This window comes from Cnephaeus nilssonii (assembly GCF_951640355.1).
Source record: "Cnephaeus nilssonii genome assembly, chromosome: 13".
Classification (NCBI taxonomy): domain Eukaryota; kingdom Metazoa; phylum Chordata; class Mammalia; order Chiroptera; family Vespertilionidae; genus Cnephaeus; species Cnephaeus nilssonii.
The window spans coordinates 44239709-44251276 of NC_137084.1; the positions used below are offsets into that span (position 1 = coordinate 44239709).

Here is an 11568-nt window from a genome sequence, read left to right on the forward strand (position 1 = left end):
ATTTATGTTTTGGGGTAATTTGTTATGCAACAATAACTAATACACAGCTCTGTATACTTAAGAGATCTCATATAGGCAATCTTCTATCTTTGGGAAATGTTCTTATCTTCCGCCAGGCTTTGGCCTAGTTTAGGTTACCTAACTGAAAGTAGCTATCAGGCTTGGGGAGTCTAACCCAGGAAGACAGGATCCTATTCTTTAGAGGTTTCCCTTTATTGCAGAAAGCACCACATCACATCACCTTCCTCTGGGTCAACCAGAAACATGACTCCTACAAAATCAAAGGAACTGGAAGCCTAGAATTGCCCAATTAAATACAGTATTGAGGAAGTAATAATTGAGAAATGACACTGTAAGCTTAGAAAGTGGTATTAATAGTAGTGCTAATGCACTGTATTTATTTTTTTTAATATATTTTTATTTCAGAGGAATGAAGAGGGAGAGAGACAGAAACATCAATGATGAGAATCATTGATCAGCTGCCTCCTGCATGCCCCACACTGGGGATCCAGCAGGCAACCTGGGCATATGCCCTGGCCAGGAATCGAACCATCACCTCCTGGTTCATTGGTCGACCCTCAACCACTGAGCCACGCAGGCTGGGCTAATACATTGTATTGAATAAGCATGTGTTACTTTTCAAGTTTTCACTTCTATATCTGAGGTAGGTGGGGAAGATATAAATAAACCAGGTCACATATGGGAACAATGGCTAAGAGCTCCTGATTCGCCCATAGTTTCACGGTGAGTGAATGACAGGACCAAATCCAGAATCTGGGTTTCAGTGTCTCCAAGTCAGGCGTGGTGCTTTCCAAGGTAGGACCTCCTGGCTGCTCACATGAATGCCTTTCAGTTAGAACTGTCCTCTGAGATCAAGGTGCACTTGTAGGTCTCCTTAAAGGCCTCGAGGAAAGGCGGTATTACTTCATCCACAGTGAGGTGCCTCTGGAGCTCCTTACTCAGGGAAGTGACGCCTGTCCCAACCAGCCCGCAGGGCACAATGTGCTCAAACCACGTGAGATCTGTAGAACAGTTCAGAGCCAGGCCGTGGGATGTGATGTGCCTTCCACAGCGGACTCCTGCAAGACAAGCCAAAGGCTGTTAGAGGCGATGCACTCCCTCCCCAGGCTGCAGGATCCCACTCAGTGTGTTTAGGGAACGGGACTGGATCACTGATTTTCCAACTGTGTCTGGAGCACCCAAGGGGGCGTGCACGGATCGGAGAGGGGTACAAAGTGAGGGAAGTGGTAGGCTGCACTTATTATGGCGATTCCAGAAAATGTCAACACGGAGATTGTTGCTTAAAAAAAAGGCGTGGTAAGTACTTAAGTGCCCTTACTGTCCTGACACTGTGAAGTAACCTGGCAATTCACTTCTCGTGTCTCTCCATTTGGAAAGTTGTACAAGATGACTTCTAAGGGCCCTTCTGGCTCTGAATACATCAGTGAAGAGGCTTAAAAAAACTCTTCAGCGAAGCGGGTAGCTCTGATTCAAAGCCCGCGCCAGATACACCTCCACGGGCCCCGCCTCGCCCCGCCAGGCCCGGCCCCGCGACGCTCACCGATCGCGCAGATCTTGCGCTCCCCCAGCCAGACGCCGGTGTAGGGCGCCGGCCGCGCGCGGGCGCCCCGCAGGCCCTGGAGCCCGCACAGGCGCACGGCGCACGCCTCCAGCGCCGCCACGTGGGTGCGCAGGCGCAAGCGCAGGCACCGCAGGTCGAGTACCGGGTGGCAGAGCAGCTGGCCCGGGCCGTGGAAGGTGGCCAGGCCGCCGCGGCCTGTACTGTGCACCTCGGCGCCCAAGGCTCGCAGCCGCGCCGCCTCCTCGGGCGTCAGGCCGCCGCGCAGCCCGGCCGTGTACACGGGCCCCGCGGGCTCGCAGAGCAGGAGCGCGCCCGCCTCGGTCCTCGACGGGTCCTCGGCGCCTGGCTCCGCCTGCAGCCGCCGCAGCCAGCGCTCCTGCAGCGCCAGTAGCTCGGAATACGGCACGCGACCCAGCCGCACCAGCCTGACCGCGGGTGGTAGCATGGTGCCCGCCGGCGCCCGCGCGGCCCCGCCTCCTGCCTGGGTTCGGGGGCGTGCCGGGGGGCGGGGCCTAGGGAGCAAGTCGAGCTGCAGCTCCAAAGTGCTGGTAACAGGCTCTTGAGAGGCCGTGATCCCAAGATCCAATAAGGTGTGTCTCTTCCATTCATTCATTTCAGAAACCAGTATTTAGGGCCCGCGTGTGCAATAGGCGCTTGATACAGTGGTGCACAGTGTACGAGGAGAAAAGAGAAGATCTGTCTTGGGAAGCTTACATTCTTACAGCAGACAATAAGCAAGCATTAAAGCATGAAAAAACCCCACACAAAATAGGGTAATGTGTCATTTCTGAGAAAGAGTCTCAAAAGAAGGTTAATGTACAGGAGGTATTTTTTTAGGGGTGGGGTGGGGTGGGGAGTGGGGGAGATACTTTCAAGATCACGTCTGTGAAGAGGGGCGTAGAAGCAGAATTAGGCCAAAGGAGAAGCTAAACAATCTCAGCAGGGGCCCCGCGGGTGTTGCTCAGTGATTGAGGAGCGACCCAGGAACCAAGAGGTCAGGGTTTGATTCTTGGTCAGGGAACATGCCCGAATGTCAGGCTTGATCCCCAGTAAGGGTTGTGCATTGATGATGTTCCTCTCTCGTAAGTGTTTCGATCTCTCTTTCCCTCTCCCTTCCTCTCCCTCTAAAAGTCAATAAGGACATATTTTAAAAACACACACACACACACACACACACAATCTCAGCATAGGCTTCAGCCAACCCCAAAGAATGCTCTGAGCCTGGGAGGACCTTTCAGAGCTGTTCCAACTTAAAGAAGGGGCCAGAAATTTATATTCTTGTATTGACCAGTGATAGATAGAGGCTGTATCTGGAGAGGCGCTGTAATTGAGCATGGCTGTTTCCTTCCGTGGAGGACAATTCCCAGAAAGGAGTTATGAACCATGAGCAATCTACTCCCAGAAACTGGGGGAAGGACTGGCTAAGTCCTGAGGGTAGATCTGGACCACAGTATGCATGATGTTGTATTGGAGTGCTATTTTAAATGACATGTCTGAATTCATTCAATAACTTACTGGGTACCAACGATGTGTGAGACCCATTGCTAGGTGAAGAGGATACAAAAGGCCATCCCACCCCTGTAATCCTAATAGAACCCAGTTGTTTTTTTTTTAAAGAGTCACTGCATTTTTATAAAAATATATTTTTATTGATTTCAGAGAGGAAGGAAGGAGAGAGAGAGATAGAAACATCAATGATGAGAGAGAATTATTGATCGACTGCCTCCTGCACGCCCTCCAGTGGAGATCGAGCCGGCAACCTGGGTATGTGCCCTTAACTGGAATCGAACCCAGGACCCTTCAGTCCACAGGCCGACACTCTATCCACTGAGCCAAACCACCTAGGGCATACATACAGGTAATTTTTTTAAATTAAATTTTTTATTTTGAGAAAATTGTAGACTCACATTGCAATTGTAAGAAATAACACAGGGAAATCTTGTGTACCCTTTACCCAGGTTCCCCCAATGGTAGTGTCTTGCCAATGCCACAATCAGATATTGATGTTGATACAGTCAAGACACAGAACGTTGGCACCATCACAAGCATCCCTCTTGTTGCTCTTTTATATCTACACTCCTACTTAACTCCTGGCAAACACCAACCTCTGTTATATAAATTGAATTATGCAGTATGTATACTTTTGGAATTGGAATTTCTTTACTCAGCATAATTTTCTGTAGACTCATCCAGTTGTCACATGTATTAATAGTTAATTTCTTTTTAACTATTGTTGAGTAGTGTTCTATGGTATGGATTTACCACAATTTGTTTAAACGTGCATCCATTGAAGAATAATTAGGTTACTTCCAGTTTTCAAATATTCTGAATAAGCGAACATTCACATACAGGTATTTTATATGAACATGCATTTTTATTTTTCTGCAATAAATGCCCAGGAGTGCATTTATTGTATTGTATATGATAGGGTCATATAGTAACTGCATGTTTAGTTTTTCAAAAAACTGCCAAACTGCTCTCTAGAATAGCTGTACCATTTTACATTCCCACCAGCAATATACATATATGTCCATATATATGATCCAGTTTCTCTGCATTCTTGCCAGCATTTGGCATTGTCATTTTTTTATTTTATTTTAGACACTCTGATAGGTGTATAGTGATATTTTATTGTTATTTTAATTTGTATTTCCCTAATGGGTAATCTGTTGAATATCTTTTCATGTGCTTATTTTCCATCTGTGTATCCTCTTCAATGAAATGTCTGTTCATGTCAGTTTTCTGACTGTGTTTTTTTGTTTGTTTGTTTTTTAACCAATTTTGAGAGTTATATTCTTAATCCTAACCCTTTGTCAGATATGTGGTTTGTAAATAGTTTCTCCCACACAATGGCTTGTATTTTTATCCTCTTAACAGGGTCTTCTGCAGAGCCAAAGTTTGTAATTTTTATCAAGTCTAATTGATCCACTTTTGCTTTTATGGATCATGCTTTTGGTCTAAGAAGTCTTTGCCTCACCTTAGATCCTGAAGACTTTCTCCTGTGTTTTTCCCTAAGTTCTGAGACTTTGCTCTTTTTTTTTTTTTCCCTCCCATGGATGTCCCTTTGCTCCTGTACCATTTGTTCAAAAGGCTGTGTTTTTTCTGTTTAATTGCCTTTACACCTTTGTCAAAAACCAGTTGAGCATATTTGTGTGGGCCAATTTCAGGATTCTCTTCCATTGTGTCTTTCCCTCCACCAATATCACAAATTCTGATTGCTGTAACTATATAATAAATCTTAAAAGCAGGTAGTTTTATTTCCCCCACTTTATTCTTTTTTTCCAAAATTGTTTTGGTTATTTGCTTTTCCATATAAATTTTAGATCAAGTCTTATCTATATCTAAAAATCTTGGGATTTTGATAGGAATTGCATTAAACCTCTGTATGAGTTTGTAGAGAATTGACATATTTGTCACATTGGGTCTTTCAACTGATGAATATGGTATATCTCACCATTTATTGAGATCTTCATTGACTTCTTTCACTAGTGTTTTGTAGCTTTCAGCATAAAATCTATACATATTTTGTTACATTTATATGTAAGTATTTCTTTTTGAGTGATTCTAAATGGTGTTACATTTTTAATTTCTGTTCCAAATGTTCATTGCAAATATATAGAAATGGAACTGATATTTGCATATTCATCTTGCATCCTATAATATACCTTGCTAAATTCACTTCCTAGTTCTTCCTGGGTGTGTTTTTGCTGATTCCTTAGAATTTTCTACACAGGCCATCTTGTCATCTGCAGAGAGAGATAGTTCTATTTTCTTCCTTTCTGATGGGTATGCATTTAATTCCCTTGTTTTGCCTTATTACACTGAATCGAACTTCCAATACTACGTGGAATAACAGTAGTAAGAGGAGACATCCTTGTCTTTTTCCAATCTTAGGAGGAAAGCTTTCAGTCTTCCACTGTTAAGTGTTAAGTTAGTTGTAGGTTTTTGTAGATGAGCTTTATCAAGTTGAGGAAGTTTCCTTCTATTCCTGTTTTCCTGAGAGTTTTTATCATGAAGGGTATTGAATCTTGTCAAAAACATGGGTTATATATATTTTTTTGCAGTCGTTGATATGATCATGTGATTTTTCTTCTTTAGCCTGTTAATGTGGTAAATTACATTAATTGATTTTTGAATGTTGACTAGCCTTGCATAATGGAATTGGATAAATCCCACTTGGTTATGGTATATAATTCTTTTTATACACTGTTGTATTTGGTTTGCTAAATTTTGTTGAGGATCTAAGTTTATGAGAGATATTGTTTTATAGTTTTCTTTTTTTGTGCTTCTTTAGTTCTGGTATAGGGTAACAATACCTTCATAAGTTGAATTAGGAAGTATTTGTCTTCTATTTTCTGGAAGAGATTGTGTTGATTGTTTTCATTCTTTAAAACATTTGGTAGAATTCTTTGTGAGATCATCTGGGCCTGGAGATTTCTTTCTTGGGAGTTTTAAAATTATATATTCAATTTTCTTAACAATTACAGGGCTATTCAAATCATTTCATATTGGATGAGTTGTAGTAGTTTGTGCTTTTCAAGGAATTGGTTCATTATGTCTAAATTGTCAAGTTTATGTGTATAGAGTATGGAACAGACTGATGAATTTCAGAGGAAAGGCGGGGTGGGGAGATGGGAGGGAGAGATTTACCGGGAAATTTATATGCATACTAGTGGCCCGGTGCATGGATTCGTGCACATTGAAAGGAAATTAATTAGAAGAAATATTTTAATATCGCTGTTCATCTTTTCTCTATAATAGAAGTGTCAGAGATGAAAGAAAATTAGTAAAATGTATATGGAAATAATATATAAATTGATTAATAAATAAACAATAACAACATGATATAACAACAATAAACACATGATATAAAAACAATAAAAACATTATATAAAAACAACATTGATAAAAACAATGTCTGATAAATTGATTAAACTTATTCTAATATCTCCCTGTATACATGTGATTGGCACCAGTGAGAGCTTTATATGTATTGCGCATGCGTGAGTCAATGTTTATTTTTAAATTGCCAGTGCACATCATATGTACCAGCCAGCCAGTCGGTCGGCCGGACGGTCGGTCACTTAACCTTTTATATATATAGATATGCATAGCCCAGGGACACAGACAAGTGTCTGGTGAAGGTTTGGGAGGGGCGGGGGCAAGGTGGAGGGTATCAATGGGGAAAAAACAAAAACAGAGGCGATATCTATAATACTATCAACAATAAAGAGCCCTGACTGGTTTGGCTCAGTGGATAGAGTGTCGGCCTGCAAACTAAAGGGTCCCAGGTTCGATTCCAGTCAAGTGCATGAACCTTGGTTGCGGGCACATCCCCAGTAGTGGGTGTGCAGGAGGCAGCTGATCGATGTTTCTCTCTCATAGATGTTTCTAACTCTCTATCCCTCTCCCTTCCTCTCTGTAAAAATTAATAAAATATATTTAAAAAAACAATAACAATACATTTAAAAAATTTTTAAACAAGTCATCACCAAACTAAAAAAAAGAGCTGTTTATAGTATTCACTTATTATCCTCTTGATGTTTACATTGTCTGTAGCAATGTCCTTTTTGTTATTCCTGATGTTGCTTATTTTTATCTCTCTCTGTCTTTTTAAAAAATATATATTTTTTTATTGATTTTTTTACAGAGAGGAAGGTAGAGGGATAGAGAGTTAGAAACATCAATGAGAGAGAAACATCGATCAGCTGCCTCCTTCACACCCCCTACTGGAGATGTGCCCACAACCAAGGTACATGCCCTTGACGGGAATCGAACCCGGGACCCTTCAGTCCACAGGCCAACATGCTATCCACTGAGCCAAACCCATCAGGGTTCTCTCTGTCAGTCTTGCTAGAGGTTTGTCAATATTATTAATTTTCTTCAAAGAATCAGTTCTTTGTTTCATTGTTCCTCTTGTTTTAATGTTTTTAATTTCTGCTCCTATCTTTATTATTTCCTTCCTTCTGCTGGCTTTGAGTTTATTTTGTTTTTCTTTATCTATGTTTTCTAGGTGGCAGCTTAGATAATTGATTTGCGATATTTTCTCTTTGCTATTGTATGTATTTAGTGCCATAAAAATTTCCTGCTCAGTATGACTTTATCTGTATACCACAAAGTTTGATATGTTCTGAGTTTACATTTAATTAATGTATTTTTTATTTCCCTCAAGATTTCCTCTTTGACCCTTGGATTATTTTTAAATATGTTGTATTTTTTATTTCAAACTGATTTCTAGTTTGAAAATACACTCTGTTTGATTTCAGTTCTCTTAAATTTGTTTTTGTTTTTAATGGCTCAGTATATGGTTCATCTTGGTATATGTACTGTGAATACTTTATTTTTTTTAATGTTTTTTTTTATTGATTTTAGAGAGACGAAGGGAGAGTGATAGAGAGCTAGAAACATGGATGAGAGAGAAACATTGATCAGCTGTCTCCTGCATGCCCCCGTTGGGGATGGAGCCCCCAACCAAGGCATGTGCTCTGACTGGGAATCAAACAGGGGACCACTTGGTTCATGGGTCAGTGCTCAGCCACCGAGCCACACTGGCTGGGCTGTGAATACTTTAAAAGAATGTGTAGTCTGCTGTTGTTTGGTGTAGTGTTCAAGAAATGTTAATTAGAATATGTCGGTTGATGGTGTTGGTGAGTTCTACATACTTGCTGACTTTCTCTCTAGTTGTTCTACCAATTGTTCATAGAAGGGAGGGTGTTGAGGTCTCTAACCATAATTGTGGATTTCGCTATTTCTCCTTTAAGTTTTATTAGTTTTTGCTTCGCATATTTTGCAGCTCTGTTGTTTGGTACATATCCGTTAGTTCCCAACAAGACTGTCCTCACTTCAGATGCCACCTGAACTTTGGGGGGGTCCCCTGGCCACCTGAATTTCTGTCAACTGGCTACAAATTCTTGGGTTCCCATGATACCTTGGGTTCAATAATTTTCTAGAACTCAGGAAATCATTATATTTACAATTACTGTGTTATTATAAAGAATACAAATCAGGACCAGTTATATGAAGAGACTCACTGTTGGGGTCTGGGAGGGTTCTGGATGCAGAGCTTCCTTGACCTCTCCCTGTGAAATCAGGGTATATCACCCTCTGGCACATCAGATGTCTCCTCCAACCAGGAAGCTCTACTGAATGTTGGTGTCCAGAGTTTTTATTGGGTTTTAGAAACATCTTGATCATCCTTCATCCCCCAAGCTAGAAATTTCAGAACCACTCTGATGTTTTCCTAGTAACTTATTCATCAGAGTTTTAATCAAATAGGCATGATTGATTGAATCATTAGCAATGTTATTGAACTCAGCCTCTAGTCCTCCTCTCCCGGAAGGTCAGGCTGGCTCAAAGCCCCAACCCTCTAATTGTGGGGTTGGTCTTTCTGGTGACCAGTCCCTATCCTGAGTCATCTCATCTCTTAGCAGAAATTCATGTTTATTATGTAAATAGCACATGATAACAAAGACACTCCTATTATTTGGGAAATTCTAAGGATTTAAATTCACCCTCCCAGGAATCAGGGACAAAATCCAGTAAAATTCTTTATTACATAAGAGATATGTATTATTATTGCCCTGTTTTACAGGTAAGTAGACATCTACAGAGGCTGCTCAAAGTCACACAACCAGTAGCTAGCAGAATGAGGACTCAGATTTAGGTATGTCTGACACAATCTTGATACTCTTCTCCACTCTATATATTATCTGGAAGTAATTGCTCGCTATTTACTGGATGAATAAGTTACTAGGAAAACATCAGAGATGATTCTTAAATTTCTAGCTTGGGGGATGAAGAATGATCAAGACATTTCTAAGAATTTCTTGGTTTTAGATATGTATATTTTATAGGTCCTATCCAATATTAGAATGTTTCCATATCCATATCAACTATTATTTCTCTGCTAAAAATATTGGAAAGGATTTTCTTTTATTCTTGCCTGAGGATATGTTTATTGATTTGAGAGAGAGAGAGAGAGAGAGAGAGAGAGAGAGAGAGAGAGAGAGAGATTGGTCGCCACCTGTATGCACCCCAACCAGGGATCAAACCCACAACCTAGGTATGGGCCCTGACCAGGAATTGAACCTGCAGCCTTTTGGTATACAGGATGATGCTCCAACCAACTAAGCCACCTGGCCATGGCTGGAAAGGATTTTTTAAAATTTTACTTTGAAATAATTTGGTTATGTCTACTTAAATTATGGCAGTATTTGATTTCTTGGCAATCACAATCCGTACATATCATGTTTACAAAGTGAGAAAACTCAAACTCACAAATTATTTTTAATTGTGATAAAATATTTATGGATACCAACTCTAGCTCTGTCTTAAGGTCTGCATCACAGCTAGGGGCAGGGCCACCACATCACATTGCACAATGGCAGGGAGCACTGTTCACCTAGATTACAATTCAGGTGTGCTCCCTGGAGTTGTCCAATGCAATAGCCCTTCACAGTGAGCAAGGGCAAAGAAGAAGAGTCCATATTCACCGCACAACCAGGGGTAGCAGGTGTCACGTGTACTCACATCCCATGTCCAAAACTTAGGCATACGACCACATCTAGCTTCAAGAGGGGTTGGGAAGTGTTTTTTGCATAGTGTAGTCTTGTGCCTAATTAAAACTCAGGTGATCCATTAATAAAGGAAGGAAAGGATATGTGGTAGTCACTATTGCAGTTAAAATGAATAACTAATGAAATTGGTATAAATTTACATTGGTAGACATTTGGTTAGATATTTATTGATTTCTGTAGCTTTCTTTTTGTGTTTTTGATCCTGTAAAAAAAAAAAAAAAAAAAGGAGGAGGATATTTTTAAACATTTTTTTTAGGCCCTTGAAAAGCCTGTCAGTTCCAGGTGAGACCTGTGGTGCTGAGTGGATACAAGACCTCTGAGGATCATAAGGCCACTAACAGAGAGGAAACACAGGGATATGTAATCTCTCTTAGTGCCCCCTCCTAGATAAGAAGGTAGCCTCTCAAAGGGTGTGTGGCCAGATTCAGTATGAAAGTTGGGAATTTAGACACTCAAACATAAATATCAACTAATCCTTATGTACCTGGGGGATAGTACATGGGGTGGAGGAAGAGGAAGCAGGAATGAGAGAAGACAGGTAATAACAACCAGAATGAGGCTCGCCAAGAAATTGGGAAGGGAGACAAAATTACATGGACAGACATATACAATGGTAGGTTTCAGAGCAGATTACAAAAGTCATTGTGAATCATCAATGGCAGTGCTGTTGTTTAAAAATAAATGTAGCATTTAGATCGCTCCAGGCCCTGGGGGAAAAACAGAGGTTGGATTACATAAGGCCTTGTCCAAGGTTACCTACAGTCTACAAATAAATGCCTATGAGGGGAAGAAAGTGATTCATATGACTTGGTTTCTGAAGATGGACTCAGTGCTCTAGCCTGAGTAAAGTCCTCAAGTGAATTGGAAGGAGCCCTAGGCTGTGAGGCTGGGAATCAGGGTTCAAGTTCTGTGTCTATCACTATGAACTTGACAATGGGAGCTCCTTTGGGATAGGTAATGCATAGGTTTATCCCTGGATCCCTAGTTATCCTCGTGCCTGGCACACAGTAAGTTCTTTGTAAATATTTACAGATTGAATGAATGATTTGTTCAATAACACGTTAAATAAATAACATGTAGGATTAGAGTGTTGCTTCATCCATTTACCCATCCACCTTCCTACCGATTCATCCAGCCAACTAGCCAGCCAGCCAACCATCCATCTATCCACCCATCTATCCATATCCATTCATTCACCTACCCACTCACCCATCTATCCATTCATCCAATGAATAGTTACTGTACTATCCCACCCCACAGTGTGTGCCAGTGATTAAAAAATGAATTGGTACAGAAGTAGAGCAGATGTGACTGTTGTATTGCAAATCAGCGAGCTGGACAAGATGCCTTAATGAGCCAATTATTTAGGAGTCATCTTTATTGCATGCAGGTTCAGAGCAGATTACCTCT

At 41.1% G+C, this 11568-nt stretch overlaps 1 protein-coding gene across 1 annotated transcript; it reads right to left on the bottom strand.

Annotated features, from left to right (window-relative positions):
• Positions 1-377: 377 nt before the first annotated feature.
• On the bottom strand, positions 378-2165 carry LIPT2 (lipoyl(octanoyl) transferase 2). Its single transcript, XM_079789369.1, has 2 exons — positions 1562-2165; positions 378-1079 (listed from the first exon to the last, which is right to left on the bottom strand). The coding sequence occupies exons 1-2, from the start codon at positions 2025-2027 to the stop codon at positions 850-852; spliced, it is 696 nt and encodes a 231-aa protein (XP_079645495.1). The 5' UTR covers positions 2028-2165; the 3' UTR covers positions 378-849.
• Between the last annotated feature and the right edge of the window lie 9403 nt (positions 2166-11568).